Below are 18,022 nucleotides of genomic sequence, written 5' to 3'. Positions count from 1 at the left end.
AAAACTATTACTAAATTTTCAGCTGTGCTGGGTCTTCATTGCTGCATGTGGGCTTTTTCTAGCTGTACTAAGTATTGTATTAGTTGCTGAGTTGTGTTCAACTCCTTTCAACCCCAGGAACTGTAGCTCATGTAGCAAGTGGAGGTTACCCTAATTTCCTTGTCTCTAATCCCACTCCCATTTTTTTAGAACCTTGCCCCATCTTTTCTATTTTCTACTTACATTCTCCCTGATCCCTTCCATTTAGCACTTTAAACAAGCTGGAATCATTCCTTCTTAGAATGATCCTGTTTTGACACTACCTTCTAGTCTAGCTACCTGGTTCATCTGGTAAATAATCTTCCTGCAATGTGGGAGACCTGGGTTCAATCCCTGGGTTGGGAAGATCCCCTAGAGAAGGGAATGGCTACCCACTCCAGTATTCAGGCTTGGCAAATTTCATGGACTGTATAGTCCATGGGGTCGCAAAGAGTTGGATACAACTGAGCCACTTTCACATCTTTCTAGTCTAGCAGTCACCCTCTTTGTTTGCTTCACCTTCTCATTTGAGCTTCTTGTAAGAAGTACCATATATGTACTAGCTATACTGTTTTTTAGTTTTTGGCTGTACCAGCAGCATGTGGGACCTTAGTTCCCTGACCAGGGATCAAACCCACACCCCCTGGACTAGAAGTGTGGAATCTTAACCACTGGACTGTTAGGGAAGTCCAACTACAAGCTCTACTTTTTTTTTTTTTAAACCTCCTGTTTACTCAGCAATGTATAAACTGATTGTTTTGCTAATTACTCCCCTGTCACTTCTCTCATTAATATCATTCCTAACCTTTTCATTGCTAGATCCATCAGACATTTTCCATGTCTCACCTTAGCTAGGAAGAGAATTTCTAGATATTAAATAGACATCAGCTAATGCCCAAGACAATGAGACTAGCAATACCCCAGAGGGCACATCAGAATGAGGTTGCACAAGCCAGATCATTCTATCTCAGTTCCTCCATCAACAGAAACATTCTACCACATCCTTGTAAGAGAAACAATTGATTGTGTCTCACGGGAAAATGCAAAAATGCAAGCAGTCTCCTTGGAGGACACTGCTAGGCTGCCTGCCCTGACAAGGAGGATACAAAGAAACCACTTATACAACCTCATTTGGTCAAGGACCAAAAGCCTTGACCACCCAGGTACAGCTGATAATGAAGTCTAGAAATTTCTTTTCTACTCTGGCCATGTTGCACAGCTTGCAGGATCTTAAATTCCAAACCAGGGACTGAACCTGGGCCCTGTCAGTGAAAGCACCGAGTCCTAACCACTGAACTGCCAGGGAATTACCTGGAAATTTTCTTGAGTGTAGTAATTATTTTCTCGAGTTGGGAGTCTCTGGGCAGGGACATAATGGGAGACAGTATGGCTCCTTCACATGGCAGCATATGTACCTGTGGGAAAGAACAGCTCAGGTTTCTGTGTGGGCACCTACACTGGCAATTTGCCTGAAAAGGGAGTCTTTCATTTTCCTTCTTTAGTTTCCTATTTTCCAGGTTCCAGGATAGGAAGCTTTGTGAAAATAATGTTACTCATCATTGTCAGGAAAAGTGCTTAGGGATTCTTGACAAACTGTTTTAATTATCAGCCTCTAAACAGGGTTTAGAGCACTGGGGTGCAGCACCTGTCAGGCTAAAAATTTAGGTCCAATGAGGCTGAAAAAGGAATAAGTTTTCCTACCTAAGATAACTGAGAGCACTATAAGCAAGAAAGACAACCGAATCAGAGTCAGCTTCAGAAAGCTCAAGTTTGAATGATAGAAAACCAAGCCCAAATGATGAAACAAGGTGTCTGAGCAAAGAATCAAGATGGGATATATTAACCTGGCTTAATGACTTGGTATCTGGCACATACCCATCAGTCCACTGTTTCCTAATATAACCAGGCAGTATGCCCACAAAAAGGAGCTATGATTTAGGAGTTTTGGGGTTTTTTTTGGTCAAGAAGTCTCACTTAGTAGGATGTTTTAAAGGAGTAGAGAGTCAATAGGTCCAAGGTTTGAAATACTTGATTAAAATGACAGTATGACATTCATAAACAAAAATACAATCTAAACTCTGGGAAGAGTATGTACATGAACTACTGAGGCTAGAAATGTAGAAATGGAAAAATGACATACAGAAGCTACTTAAAAGCACAGTACTGAAGAATGAACACCAAGTCCATAAGAAATATGTGCCTTTAGAAGAATAAAGAGTGAGAGAAGGTATTTCAAAGAGCAGGTAGGATAGCTATGACAGATTCATGGTGATGTATGGCAGAAACAAACACAGTGTTGTAAAGCAATTACCCTTGCTTTATTAAATTACCCTTGCTTTATTAAAGCAATTACCCTTGCTTTACCCTTGCTAATTTATTAAAAATAAATAAATTTAAAAAAAGAACAGGCTGGGAGACAAGAGAGAGGCTACAAGAGGCAAGAATGGTGTGAAAGACAAGGTGCGAGACAATTTTCAAGAGTCAATTCAACACAGTCAAATGCAACATGATCATACAACATGATAATGGTGGTTTGTTTTAGCCACTGGACTTGACTGGAAGGAAGTTAGTGGTAATCTCCAAGAAAAAATTTTTAGTAACATAGGTATGACAGGGATCCTATCACAAAGGTGAACAAGAGACTGAGAACGAAGGCTACGGATTTTAGACAACTTTAACATGTTTGATAATAAAAAGAAAAAAAATAATGAAAAATAGGTTAAAATGGGATGGAAAAGAAAAAGATTTAAAGAATCCTGAAAGGATTATAAACAAAAAAATAGTAAGAAAGTGCTTTGTGGAGATTTGTAATATCAAGGTATTTATGAACAAACTAAAACTTTCAAAATAATTTTTGTGTTGTGCAAATTTTTTAAATAGTAAGTATATATATATTTCGTCTATTTAATCAGAAAAAAATAGTCATTTCTACTTTGGAAAAATGTCAAATATGAACTGAAATTTTTAAAAGGCCTCTGCTGCAGCTGCTGTTTAGTTGCCTAAGTCATGTCCAACTCTTTTGGACCCCATGGACTGTAGCCCGCCAGGCTCTCCTGTCCATGAAATTTCCCAGGCAAGAATACTGGAGTGGGTTTCCATTTCCTTCTCCAGGGGATCATCCCAACCCAGGACCACACCCATTAAAAATGCCTTGATATCCTTTAAATCCCAGAGGGAGATGTTCAGAGCACACTCCATTAAGTATTTCAAAAGTGACTATTTTCTTTCACTGAGTCACAAATACTCAAATGTTCTCTTCTCACCTGGATGAGTGTCTGGTGGGCTGACTCTTCCCATCATCCACTGTTCCTCCTGCTCCAACTGAGTGATCACCTCTGGCTTATACAGTTGATGCCCTGTTCAAGAGGAAAATGTGTATCTTAGAATTTTACACAGGGAACAAAAGTCTCAGAACTCATTTCCAAACTTTTTTATCTTTAGGGTCTTTGGATTTGGAAAGGGGAGGCTTCTGAGGCAGCAAAATAAAGCTACCCATCTCAGAGTCAACACATTTCACCAGAGGAGAAAGCAGGAATCAGAGGTCTCTTGTCTCCAACTGACTGGCTTTCTTCCATCCTGGCCTCATGCTTTCTAACTGGTGCTGAAGAAGACTCCTGAAAATCTCTTGGACTGCAAGGAGATCAAACCAGTCAATCCTAAAGGAAATCAACCCAGAATATTCCCTGGAAGGACTGCTACTGCTGAAGCTGAAGCTCCAATACTATAGGCACTTGATGAGAAAAGCTGATTCACTGGAAAAGACCCTGATGTTGGGAAAGACTGAAAAGAAAGAGAGAAGGGGGCAACAGAGGATGAGATGGTTAGACAGCATCAACGACTCAATGGACATGAATTTGAGAAAACTCTGGGAGATAGTAAAGGACAGAGGAGCCTGGTGTGCCGAAGTCCATGGGGTCCCAAAGAATCAGACACAACTTACAGAGATGCCCTCCTTACCCAGTGCAACCAGATTCCTATAGTTTTCCAGCATCACATCTCGGTAGAGGTTCTTCTGAGCAGGGTACAGCTGGTCCCACTCTTCTCTGGTGAAGTCCACAGCCACGTCCTGGAATGTCAGTGATTCCTGAAACATCAAGTATATCCCTGCTCAGCCAGAAACCTTTTTGTTTTTCCTTTACAGGGGCCCTTAAGGGAAGAGTCAAAGGTGGTGCAGTAGACAAAGGATCCCTGATTCCTTCTAGTGGTAAAATACTGAGCTGCTCTGCTTCCCCAGCTGATACAGGGAGGCAGTCTGTCATGTTCTGCTCTGTTGGTCAAATCCTTAAGTGCTATGCCTGGTTCCCTTTAATGAAAAATGGCACTTAGACCCCAAGATCTGGGCACTAGCTGCATCCAGTGCTACTGGAGTACCATTTCTTCTAGGCCCTCTCAGGGGTCATATCTAGGAAAGAGGGGAATATATACAGTGATGTACGTATACACACACAACTCCATATCTAACCCTATGTTTACTGATATTTATTAAAACCCATAGGTCAAGAGAGTGACTGGTTAAAAAACAAAACAAAACACCAGGGGTCCATACTGATATCTCTAAATCTAATCCAACATAGCAGGGTTCATTCTATCCTCTCTTCTCATATCTGTAATTCCCTTCTCTGACCCATCTCTCTCTGATCTTATAATTCCCTTCAAGAGAATGCCAGAAAAACATCTACTTTTGCTTCATTGACTATGCAAAAGCCTTTGACTGTGTGGATCACAATAAACTGGAAAATTCTTCAAGAGATGGGAATACCAGACCACCTTACTTGCCTCCTGAGAAATCTGTATGCAGGTCAAGAAGCAACAGTGAGAATTGGACATGGAACAATGAACTGGTTCCAAATTGGGAAAGGAGTATGTCAAGGGTGTATATGGTCACCCTGTTTATTTAACTTATAAATAAACAGAGCAGAGCAGATCATATGAAATGCCAGGCTGGATGAAGCACAAGCTGGAATCAAGACTGCTGGGAAAAATATCAATAATCTCAGATATGCAGATGATACCACCCTAATGGCAGAAAGCAAATGGGAACTAAAGAGCCTCTTGATGAAAGTGAAAGAGGAGAGTGAAAAAGCTGGCTTAAAACTTAACATTTAAAAAACTAAGATCATGGCATCCAGTTCCATCACTTCATGGCAAATAGATGGGGAAATAATGGAGACAGTGAGAGACTTTATTTTCTTGGGCTCCAAAATCACTGCAGATGGTGACTGCAGCCATGAAATTAAGAGATGCTTGCTCCTTGGAAGAAAAGCTATGAAAAGACACATTACTTTGCTGACAAAGGCCCATCTAGTCAAACTGAAAAGTGAAAGTCACTCAGTCTTGTCCAACTCTTTGCAATCCCATGAACTATACAGTCCATGGAATTCTCCAGACAAGAATACTGGAGTGAGTGGCCATTCCCTTTAGCGGATATTCTCAATGCAGGAGTTGAACTGGGGTTTCCTGCACTGCAGGCAGATTCTTTACCAACTGAGTGATCAGGGAAGCCCCCATCTAATCAAAGCTATGGTTTTTCCAGTAGTCATGTATGGATGTGAGAGCTGGACCATAAAGAAAGCTGAGCACTGAAGAACTGATGCTTTTGAACTATGGTGTTGGAGAAGACTCTTGAGAGTCCCTTGGACTGCAAGGAGATCCAACCAGTCAATCCTAAAGGAAATCAGTCCTGAATATTCATTGGAAGGACTGATGCTGAAGCTGAAACTCCAATACTTTGGCTACCTGATGCGAAGAACTGACTCAATGGAAAAGACCCTGATGCTGGGAAAGACTGAAGGCAGGAGGAGAAGGGGATGACAAAGGATGAGATGGTTGGATGGCATCACCAATTTGATGGACATGAATTTGAGCAAGCTCTGGAAGTTGGTGATGGACAGGGAAGTCTGGTGTGCTGCAGTCCATGGGGTCGCAAAGAGTCAGATACAACTGAACTGAACTGAGCTGAGCAACTAAACAATAACAACAAAATTATGGACAATGTGTTTATTTATTTGCTCAATCCTAGATTGTAAAGAAAGTGGTTTTGGTATTGCTGACACATGTGCTGTGCTTAGTTGCTCAGTCGTGTCTGACTCTTTGCAACTCCAAGGACTGTAGCCCACCAGGCTGCTCTGTTCATGGGGATTCTCCAGGCAAGAATACTGGAGTGGGTTGCCTTGCCCTCCTCCAGGGGATCTTCCCAACCCAGAGACTGAACCCAGGTCTCCAGCATTGCAGGCAGATTCTTCACAGTCTGAGCCACCAGGGAAGCCCAAGAATACTGGAGTGGTAGCCTATCCCTTCTCCAGGGGATCTTCCCGACCCAAGAATTGAACTGGTGTCTCCTGCATTGCTGGCAGATTCTTCACCAGCTGAGCTACCAGGGAACATGCCTCTGCACAGAACAAGCCTACAAATGAGAGTTCAGTATTGAGAATTGTTTTGCTTCTAGCCTGAGGACATAGAGTACAAGTAATGATTTAGTTTCAAAAGTTAATGCATTTTCAGTGTGGTTATATCAGTAATCTGAAATACAGTTGGGCTCACTTATTTCTGTTTATTTTCAATTTTAAGCCCTCCTTGCATACTGCCCACCTCCATTCCCTCTTTTTCACCCCTTTTCCATCTAAGTCTTACAAGTAACCAATCTCACTAGATGCAAGTTTATCCTTTCAATGTCTCTTTTCCCTCAAACAAGCGTTGGATTCATTTATGTATTTTTGTTTCCCCTTCTTTCTTGTACAAAGTAGCATATTATGGTAATCTTTTGCTTCTGATTTTTTTCACTGAACACTTTATACTGGAAATCCCTCCACATCAGCTCATAGATTTCTTCCTCCTCCTTTTTTCTTTTTATAGCTGTGTGGTATTGTGCCACTGTCCCACAGTTTATGTAACCAGTTTACTAACAGACATTTTAGATGTTTTCTACTCTCTTGTTAGTATAAATCATGCTGCAATGAAATATCTTAAAAGGATATTATTTTGCTATTGTATGTAAGTCTGTCTCTAGAATCCATTCCCCATGAGATGTCTGGCAAAAGAGTATATGAATCTGCAATTTTGACACATATTGTCAAGCTGACTTCAGTAGGGGTGGTATCAATTGTGTCATTATCTACTGCTGTATAACAAACCACCTCCAAATTTAGTGGCTCATAACAATAGCAATCATTTATTTTATTCACAGAATCTGTAACATGGGCAATATTCAGCAGGAGCAGCTCATCTTTGTTCCATTTTGTTTCAGCTGGGAGGCTCAACTTTGGGCTGTAAGATTCACTTTTTAAGAGGCTCATTCATGTGGCTGGCAAGTCGGTGCTGGCTGAAAGTTGGAAGCTCAGTCAGATGCCTTCGGTCCTCCCCATACAAGACTGTCCACAGGCTGCCTGGGCTTCCTCATGGCATGGTAGCTGGATGCCAAATGCAAAATTCCCAAGAGAACCACCTTTCTTCATCCAGCCTCAAGAGTCACGTGGTTTCAGTTCCACCACAGTCACAAGCCAGATCCAAGGGGAAGGAACACAATCACACCTCTCCTGATAGAGTAGTTAAATCAGTATAAAAGGAGCCTATGGAATGGGAGAAATTGTGCCATCTTCAGGAAATACAACCTGCTACTGTTTACCCTCTGAAGGTAAATATTCACATCCCTTCCTCATGTAAATTTCACTCATCTTCCTCAAGACCCCTACGTTTGATGCCATTATGGCATCAATTTGAAGTCTGGGATCTTATCATCTACACCAGGTCCATAGGCAGATGAGGCTCTTGGAGCATAGTTCCTCAGGTATAGTTCCTTGAAAGCTTTCTCTCTATTTTTCTTTCTGTGAGCTGAAGAAATAGGCCATTTGGCCCCACCCTTTATCCTTCACAAACTCAAAGTAGTAGGAAACTCATAGAAATAACTGCCACACACACTCCCATTCAAGTAAACAGCAATTCACAGCAATTCTATAATGTAGCTGAGCTGGGCACATGTTGAGAGGTGTGAATGAGAAAGTTTTATTTTAAAACTCAATAATTTCTGGCTCCTTTATATATATATTTTTGATGTTTTAAAAAACTAAAATACTGTTGATGTACAATATTATTTAAGTTACAGGTATTCAATATAGTGATTCACAAATTTTAAAGGTTATATTCCATTTATAGTTATTACAAAGTATTGGCTATATTCCCTGTGTTATAGAATCTTGTAGCTTATTTTATACATAATAGTTTGTACCTCTTAATCCCCTACTTCTTGTATTGCCCCTCCTCTATTCTCTCTCCCCACTGGTTCTCACTAGTTTGCTCTCTATATCTGCAAGCCAGCTTCTTTCCTGTTTTATTCACTAGTTTGTTGTATTTTTCAGATTTCACATAAAAGTGATATCATACAGTATTTGTCTTTCTCTGACTTATGTCACTTAGCATAATGCCCTCTAAGTTCATCCATGTCGCTGCAAACAGCAAAATTTCATTCTTTTTTATGACTGAGGAATAATCTCATTGTATACATACACCACATCCTTATCCATTCATCTCTTCATGGACACTGATGTTGCTTCCATGTCTTGACAATTGTAAATAATGCCTCTTTGAACACTGGGGTTCATGTATCTTTCTGAATTTGTGCTTTAGTTTTTTTGGGGGGTATATACCCAGGAATAGAACTGCTGGGTCATGTGATAGTTCTATTCTTAGTTTTTTGAGAAACCTCCATACTGTTCACCATAGTGGCTGCACCAATTTACACTGCAACCAACAGTGTATGAGGGTTCTACATCCTCGCCGAAATTTGTTATTTCTGTTCTTTTTGATGGCAGCCATTCTGACAGGTGTGAGGAGACAGCGCACTGTGGTTTTGATTTGCATTTCCCTGATGATTAGCGAGGTTGGGCATATTTTCATGTCTGTTTCCTTTATATGTAATGGTTTTTTATCTAGTTTATCTTTTCCTCTCACATTTTACTTTAACCAGCCAGAAGCTGACAGCTGGCACTTTTAATCTTCTACCTGAAAATCTCCTTAAATATATCATTGAGTCCGTTAAGTATAGTTAATATTTTTCTTGTTACTGAAGGTGACAATGTTGACCAAAATTCCTTCTTCAAGTGTCCCCTTTGGTTCACGACAAGATTTTCCTTATTATCCTTTAAGTCCTGTGAAAGGTCCTTTAGGACCCCACTAACTCTCCTGGGGGCCCTTTATGATTCCGAAAATAATCTTTTCCTTTCTGTCTTCTGCCCTTTGCTCAGCTGGCTCTCTCTCTCTCCTGCCCCTCTCTCTTTCTCATCAATCTTTTCTTTTACAGCTTCTAGATTCTCAAAGGAATATAGAGGAATAAAGGAATAAAGGTTATAAAGGAATTCCCAAATTATTTTCTTGTGTAACTTTTGTGGCTTAGTTTTTCATATTTAAATATATGATCAATTTGAAGACTGTTCTGATGTAAAGTATGAGGTATGGATTCAACTTTACCTTTTCCCACATGGCTCCACAGAAATATCATTGATTATCAAATAAACCATCTTTTCACCACTGGTTTGAGATGTGACCTTTATCATATGCAAAATTCCTATTTGTTCAAAGAATATTTATTCAGTGCTTCCTATGTGTCACCTATAGGGCTTGAGATATACTAGTGAACAAGAGAGACTAAAATTCTCTTCCTTTATGAAACTTTAGCAGGGGAAAGTAGACAATAAAGATGATGACTGGGTAAATTATAGAGTATGCTATTAAACAACGCTTGTTCTTTGGAAGAAAAGCTATGACAAACCTAGACACCGTACTAAAAAGTAAAGACATCACTTCACTGACTAAGGTCCACAGAGTTAAAGCTATGGTTTTTCCAATAGTCATGTACGGATGTGAGAGTTGGACCATAAAGAATGTTAAGTGCTGAAGAATTGATGCCTTCTAACTGTGGTGCTTGAGAAGACTTTCCTGAGAGTCCCTTGGACAACCAGGAGATCAAATCAGTCAATCCTAAAAGAAATCAGTCCTGAACATTCACTGGAAGGACTGATGCTGAGGCAGGCTTAATTTGTGGCATTAATTTGCCACATTAAATTGTGGCAGCAGAGGTCCTCAGGAATATTAATAATTCCATTACCTCCAAGTGGTCAGTGACATGGGCATCATTCATTGTTTGAAGACTAAATGGCAAGTGTTTAAATGCTAGTGAGCTGTTTCAGGGAAGGGTGATTTAAAGAATCCGCCTGCCAATACAGAAAATGCAGGAGATGTGGGTTTGCCCTCTGGGTTGGGAAGATCCCCTGGAGTAGGAAATGGGAACCCACTCCAGTGTTCTTGCCTGGAAAATTCCATGGACAGAGGAGCCTGGTGGGTCACAAAGAGTCAGACACGACTGAGCACGCACACATGCACTATTAAAAGACAATCTACGGCTTCTTGTGTTGCCTTCACAACATCCAGGACAGACAGGAATCTACAGGCTGATAAAAATGCTGAAGGAGAGAAGAGCTATAAAGAGGTATGGAAGGTGCGTGGGAAATGCCACATACAGTTATGTCACCTCTGTCACAGGAATCTCAAGGGCTCTGGACTTGGGGAGCTTAGTTCTGAGAACTGAAAAATAAAAGTACCTACATTCTGCAAACCACCATGGCATTTCAGAGGAGAGGAAAACAACCTACCTGGGGCTTCCCTGGTGGCTCCGTGGTAAAGAACCTGCCTGCCAATGCTGGAGACATGGCTTTGATTCCTGATCTGGGAAGATCCCACATGCCTCAGAGCAACTAAGTCTGTGCACCGCAACTATTGAGCCTGTGCTCTAGAGCCTGGGAGCTGCAACTACGGAGCCCATGTTCCTTACAGCCCATGCTCTGCAACAAGAGAAGCCATCGCAATGAGCAGCGTGCACACCGCAACTAGAGTAGCTCCCACTTGCCACAGCTGGAGAAGAGCCCCCACAGCAACAAAAGCCTAACACAGCCAAAAAAAAAAAAAACCCAAAAATAAAGTTATTAAAAAAACAAACAAAACTGAACTTACCTGAGACATGACTGTCTGTGATCCAACATTCATTTCCTTCTCTGTGTTTCCTTCTTGGGAAAGTGTGGCATCCTGAGAGGGCATTCTTGAGAAAAGAAGAGAAGAATCTTGTCAAGGAATGATATTAAAGCTCCACCTAAATCTTGCACCCTTTGTCTTATATCAGGATGGCAGATGGTTTAGAGAGAAGCCCTGTAAGACATAAGCCTAAAGGCTGGGTGACATAACTCTGACACTCCTGTTCCTCTATTACACTGAGGAATTTAAAGTATGGCTGTCTCTCTTCTGTGGTACTATTCCCCTTGTTGTGACATATGGGAAGCTCAGGGGTACTCACTGGTTTTTAGCACTAGCTACTCACTTGGAGGGGGGGGGAGATTTTAAAAAGATGCCAGTGCTAAGCCCCTCTTCCCTGAGATTTGGATTTAACAATCTCAGGTGAACCTGGGCAACAGCATTTTAAATTCTGAAGTCTCCAAATGATTCCAAGTGGCAGATGAGAACCACTGAGATGATGTGATCCAGAGAACTTATGTTGAGAAGTTATTCTTACTCTTTAAGGGCATAAACTCATCCCTAAACTCAAAGTCCAGGCATCTCCTCTACTCTCTTTAAGATGATCCTTCTATTTCACTCCTAGGCATATACCATGAGGAAACAAATATTGAAAAAGACATGCACATGTACAATGAACATGTACCCCAATGTTCATTGCAGCACTGTTTACAATAGCTAGAACTTGAAAGCAACCTAGATGTCCACTGACAGATGAATGGATAAAGAAGTATATGTGGTACATATACAAATGGAATATTACTCAGTCATAAAAAGAAATGCATTTGAGTCAGTTCTAATGAGGTGGATGAACCTAGAGCCTATTATACAGAGTGAAGTAAGTCAGAAACAGAAAGATAAATATCATATACTAACACATATATATGGAATCTAGAAAGATGGTACTGATGAATTTGTTTGCAAGTCAGCAGTGGAGAAACAGACATAGAGAATAGACTTATGGACATGGGGAGAGGGGAGGAGAGGGAGAGACATATGGAGAGAGTACCATGGAAACTTATATCACCATATGTAAAATAGATAGGCAATGAGAATTTGCTCTAAGTCTCAGGGAACTCAAACATTGGCTCTGTATCAACCTAGAGGGGTGGGATGGGGAGGGAGATGGGAGGGAGGTCCAAGAGGGAAGGGACATATGTACATCTATGGCTGATTCATGTTGATGTCTGAGAGGAAACAACAAAATTCTGTAAAGCAATTATCCTTCAATTAAAAAATCAATTAATTTAAAAAAAGATTAAAAAAATAAAAAAAGATGATCCTTCTACAGCTTCCGTGCTGGCTCATTGGTAAAGAATCCCCCTGTTAATGCAAGAGACACAGGTTCAATCCCCGATCCAGGAAGATCCCACATGCTGTGGGGCAGCTAAGCCCATGCAGCACAATTACTGAGCCTGTGCTCTAGAGCCCATGAGCTGCAACTACTGAGCCCACATGCCGCAACTACTGAGGCCTGTGCACTATAGAGCCTCTGCTCTACAACAACAGAAGCCACCGCAATGAGAAGCCCACGCACTGCAACTACAGAGTAGCCCCTGCTCGCTGCAACTAGAGAAAGCCTGCACACAGCAAAGGAAGACCCAGCACAGCCAAAAATAAATAAATAAATAAACATTGAAAATTATTAAAAAGATGACACTTCCAATACAAAAAGGAGATTTCACTCTTTCCATTTTTCAGAATGTTCACCTTCCTTTTTGAGTACCTGGATTCAGTCCTCCACGAGGATGGCTGCACCTCTTTGCAGTCCTTCAGTTGTAATGTCACCAAAGGCTTATTCTCTTTGGGCACGACAGTCAGGAGACATATCAGTTCTAACAGCTTCAGCAGCCCTGTCAGTCCCTGAAGGCTGATTTTCCAGTGCCTCAAAGGCAACAGCCAGTCGCAGGTATTAAAGGTGCCTGATCTCATGAGAGGGTCAGGAGCCAGTGGATATCCATGAGAGTGATTTCTGCTTCCCAGGGCAGCCACTCTCAGGATCTTGCCTTGTTCATGTAGAGTTGAGATGTGGAGGTTCCTGAAGTTGGCTATTACACTGTTGTTGTTGTTTTTTTCACTAAAGGCATCAATCCTACATGTACATACATCACTATGATATTCGAATCTGCCTCCAGGCAGAGATTTTGAGAGATACAATTTCAGGCTGAGCACCTGTAATGAGATGCATCAGAGTCAGCAGAAGAACTCCAGCAGTGTTGGTCTCCTAGAGACCTATGGAGTCTAAAAAGAGACATACACACTGTTCATTGATAAAGACAGAGCACTGCAGGAGGTGGAATTCATTAAAACAATCAAAAAAGCAGTTTTAGAATGTCTCAAAGAGCAGAGAGATACAGAAGCAGCAACTACAACAAATTTAGCCTTAGTCCTCTCCCACTCTCTTCTTGGAACAGAAAACATGTGGTCCTTTCCCACAGAAAGACTTTCAAATAGAGTGGCTTTCTCCTCAGAAAGAAGAAAAAAACAGGCATTTCACCAGTACCAATAACAGAATGAAACGTATTGATGTTAATAATCATGAGAATATATTTGTTCTCTGTTCACAAAAGTTGACCTGAAAAACTCTCAAAAACTACTGATAGAAACAAAGAATAAAACCATTTCTGAGAAATAATAGGAAGAAAGAAAGGAAACTATGGTTCCAATGGAATGGTCCTGTTAGAGGAAGAAGCCACTCAAGCCAAGACATGCCAGGAATCTAACATTTTACAACCAGTTTTCACTAATAGGAAGATCTTTCAAGAATAACTTAAAAGCACTTTAAGGATCAGGTCTTTATTTTATCAAGCAAAAACTCTAAGAAGGTCCCATGGTCTGAAGAGCCAGGTTGAATTTACAAGAATGTCTTGGGGTTTCAAACCCAAGCACCTGAAAACCATATATTCACAACAACAAAAACTGTATTAACCATGTTAGGAAGCCAGGTTTCTCCTCCTATGAACCCAAGGGAATGAGGAATATTTCAAGTATATTATACCCTGTATACAAATACAGCTAGTTTGAGAATACTTTTTATGGCATCTGATGGGAACAGGGTTCCATAAAACACACCTTTGGAAATGCTGATCTTAGAGATCTTTCCTTTTATTAACTTCATAACGAACTACCTTATTCTACTTTTATAACAGCACAATATTACACTGTACAGATCTACCACAATATGTTTAACCACACTCATAGTTAGCATTTAAGTGGTATCCCTTTCTTAAATTACAAACAATATTGTAATGAACATCTTTGTACACACATCCCTGTGCACCTGTGCAAGTATTTCAGCAGGACAGATCTTAGAATAGAATTTCTGAGCCACAGAGTGAACTCACTTTACATTTTACTAAGTGTAGTCATACTGCCACTCAAAATACTTCCTCAATGGTACAACCGGGGCCCTGCCCCTCTGCATTTGCCTCAACACTTTGTTAGCACCAATATTGATACACTTGCCCAGTCTAAAGGGTGAAAAGCATCTTTGTCTTCATTTGCATTCTATAATTACTTATGAGGTTAAGCACTTTTTTGTTTATTGGTTTCCTGTAATTCATCTGTAAATTGCCTGTGCATATCCTTTGTCCACTTTTTTTTATAAGTTAGGATTTTCACCTTTATTATTATTATTTATTTGGCTGTGCTGGGTCTTAGTTGCGGCATGTGGGGTATTTAGCTGTGGCATGTGGGATCTAATTCCCTGATCAGGGGTTGAACTAGGGCCCCCTGCATTCGGAGAGCAGACTCAGCCACTGGAACACCAGAGAAGTCCTACACTTTTCTTTTTTCAACAAGTCTCTTTACATATTAAGGATACTTTCTCTAACACATGTTGCAAGAATTTTATGTCTCTAATTTTAAGCCCTTTGCTCTTTTCAAATAAAGGAAGTATTTTTCAAAATATGTGGCACATGGGCTTTTCTGATATAATTTTGATATAATTTAATTAATGCATTTTCCCCAGAGGGTTTTGGGTCCTGTCCTGGCAGTTTGGTATGCCTACAACATAAAGTGCAAGGATGGAAGGCAAAGCAGTACACAATATTAAGGTCATAAAGGGCTTTGTTGTTGTTCAGTCGCTCAGTCATGGCCAACTCTGCAACCCCTTGGACTGTAGCATGCTAGGTTTCCCTGTTCTTCACCAACTGTCGGAGTTTGCTCAAACTCAAGTCCATCAAATTGGGGACACCATCTAACCATTCTGTCCTCTACAGTCTCCTTCTCCTCCTGCCTTCAATCTTTCCCAGCATCAGGGTATTTTCCAATGAGTTGGCTCTTTGTATCAGGTGGCCAAAATATTGGAGTTTCAGCTTCAGCATCAGTCCTTCCAATGAATATTCAGGGTTGATTTCCTTTAGGATTGACTGGTTTGATTTCCTTGCATTCCAAGGGACTCTCAAGAGTCTTCTCCAACACCACAGTTCAAAAGCATCAAATCTTCAGCGCTCAGCTTTCTTTATAGTCCACCTCTTACATCCATACATAACTACTGGAAAACCACTGCTTTGACTACACCAACCTTTGTTGGCAAAGTAATGTCTCTGCTTTTTAATATGCTGTATAGGTTTGTTATAGTTTTTTTTCTAAGTAGCAAGCAAAATCACTGCAGATGGTGATTGCAGCCATGAATTTAAAATACGCCTTCCCCTTGGAAGAAAAGGACTTTGAGGTCACTGCTAAGAAACTAAAACATTATCCTGATGGCATCAGGGAAGTATACAAGTTTTCAGAAACAGAGTGACTTTCAATATTCTCCATTTAATAAGAGCACCTACTAAGTGTCATGATCAAGTCTGTCTCTTGGAAAATGGTAATTTTTGTACCTTTAATATTTCCCACAATTCAAAGTAAGTAAAAGAAACAGAAAATTCATTAAATCAAAAGACACAATTACAGGGATCTGCTCTGCCACATATTAAAATTTATTTTATATTAAACCAAAATGCTATCAGAGCAGAAACTGTGAGAGCAGTGTAACAGGCTAGAAACAGATGTGAGTATACAAACGTCTGTATAATAGATAAGTGTCATTTCAATTCAGTGGGAAAGAGATGACGGCAAGATCACCGGGGAGAAAGGCATTTTTCTATCTTACAGGTTATCACAAAATTAATACCCAATAGGTTAAAATGTAAAAAAATTTTTTTTTAATCCTTTAAAAGTATTAGACGAAAATAAAGGTGATTCTGTTAATACTCTTAAGATGGGAAAAACTTTCCAAAAATGATACCCGCCCACGCCTATACAAAAATAAATTGCAGAAAATATTAGAGGAAAATAGGTTTGTAATCTTGGGAATGGGGAGGCCTTCCCATGAAAGGGGAACAGGGGGTCCGAGAAGCCAGAGGGCGCCGCCTGGGGGGCTCGGAGTCGAGGGCTCCCCGCCCCGTGACCCCCGCCCGCCCAGCACCCTCGCCCGCCACCCGCCCGCGGGCGCCGCACTCACCCGCCTGCACAGACAAAGGGCGCCGCGGGCGGCTCCGCCCCCTGACGCCGCAGCCGCCGCCGCCCGTCCCGACCGAGGCGGGAGAAGGTGATGAGGGCCCGGATGCCTGAGCCAATGACGCCCAGTGACGGGGCCCCTGGGGCTGGACCAGCCGCCGGGGCCAGCCAGGCTCTGACGAAGGCCTCCCAGCAATGGCGGCCGCGCCGCGCTGGCTCCGGCTCGGCGATACGCATGCGCCGGCGGTGCCGGGGCCCGACCTCTTCCCACAGGCCGGGCTGGGAACTCCCACCCGCTTCCCTCGGTCGGCTTCTCACCAGAGCCGCGCTGACTACCCGGTCCCCGGCCTCCACTCCCGGCCTCGCGGAACTGCGCCTTCAGAGAGGACCCAGGACCCTCCCGGAGCCCGTGACCATCAGAAGCTCCAGCGGGGGGCGCCGCGCGGTCCCCTAGGCGACCACACAAGGCGTCGCTCTCCTCAGTCCTGAAATACCGCCCCTTCCCCAATTTTACATTGACGAAGCTGAAGATATAGTAATAACGATTGAATATATAATACAAGTATACTGATGAGAAGAATGGAATTCTTTTAACGGAGATAAAATTGGAATTCGCCAAAAGCGAATGCAAATGCTTATCTGTTAATGCAGGCATTCAACGGGGAAGGGAGAGACTTCAACAGTGCTGGGAAAATGCAAAAGAATAAAATTGGACCTTAGACTTAACAGCACATACATAAATTAATTCAAAACGGATCAAAAAGCCTAAATGTGAGAGGTAAAATTATAAAACTCTTCGAAGAAAACATAGGAGTGAAGCTTCATGATATTTTTTCGGCAGTTATTAATATTTCTTTTAGATGGCATCGAAAGCACAGGTAACGAAAGAGAAAAAAAGTGGATAAATTAGACTTCAGTATTTAACACTTCCTTCCATCAAAGAACAGTAATAATGGAGTGAAAAGACAATCCACAAAATATTTTCAAATCATTTATCTGATAAGGGATTAAGGTCCAGAATGAACAAAAAATTCCTGTAAGTCAACAACAAACAGGCATCCAGATTTTGAAATGAGCAAAGGGGTACTTCTCTGGTAGTCCAGTGGTTAAGATTCCATGCTCCCATTCCACCGGTGGTCTGGGGAACTAGATCCGACATGCTACAGCTAAAGATTCACCATGCCCCAACTGAGATCTGACACAGCCAAATAAATAAATAAAAATGAATATTTTTTAAAAAATAGGCAAAGGAATTCAACTGGCATTTCTTCAAGCGAGGTATACAAATGACCAATACGCATACGAAAAGATGTTCCATATCACTCATCATTAGGGAAATGCAAGTTAAACTGCAATGGGGTACCAAGTCACAGACACTAGGATGACTACTATTCAAAAAACAGAGTGTAAGTGTTGGCAATGATGTGGAGTAATCGGAACTCCTATGTGTTATTGATGGGAATGTAAAATGATACAGTTGCTGTGGAAAACAGTTTGGCGATTT

General features: G+C 41.3%; 1 protein-coding gene across 5 annotated transcripts in view; it reads right to left on the bottom strand.

Moving 5' to 3' along the window:
• Positions 1-17,753, bottom strand: part of LOC138428927 (small ribosomal subunit protein uS17m) — a 37,648-nt gene extending 19,895 nt beyond the window's left edge. For 3 of the 5 annotated variants that reach the window (XM_070289483.1, XM_069569872.1, XM_070289484.1), the window contains exons 1-5: positions 16,523-17,753; positions 12,797-13,242; positions 11,017-11,101; positions 3,976-4,102; positions 3,282-3,374 (exon numbers count right to left, since the gene is read on the bottom strand). In XM_070289483.1, the coding sequence (XP_070145584.1) occupies positions 3,282-3,374; positions 3,976-4,102; positions 11,017-11,101; positions 12,797-13,242; positions 16,523-17,173 (1,402 nt within the window). In that variant the 5' untranslated portion in view covers positions 17,174-17,753. The remainder of the gene's footprint in view (positions 1-3,281; positions 3,375-3,975; positions 4,103-11,016; positions 11,102-12,796; positions 13,243-16,522) is intronic. The other 2 variants (XM_070289485.1, XM_069569873.1) reach the window with 1 other exon arrangement.
• Positions 17,754-18,022: the final 269 nt, after the last annotated feature.

Source organism: Ovis canadensis, chromosome 24, assembly GCF_042477335.2.
Source record: "Ovis canadensis isolate MfBH-ARS-UI-01 breed Bighorn chromosome 24, ARS-UI_OviCan_v2, whole genome shotgun sequence".
Lineage (NCBI taxonomy): Eukaryota > Metazoa > Chordata > Mammalia > Artiodactyla > Bovidae > Ovis > Ovis canadensis.
This window is presented reverse-complemented; position numbering and strand designations above follow the sequence as displayed.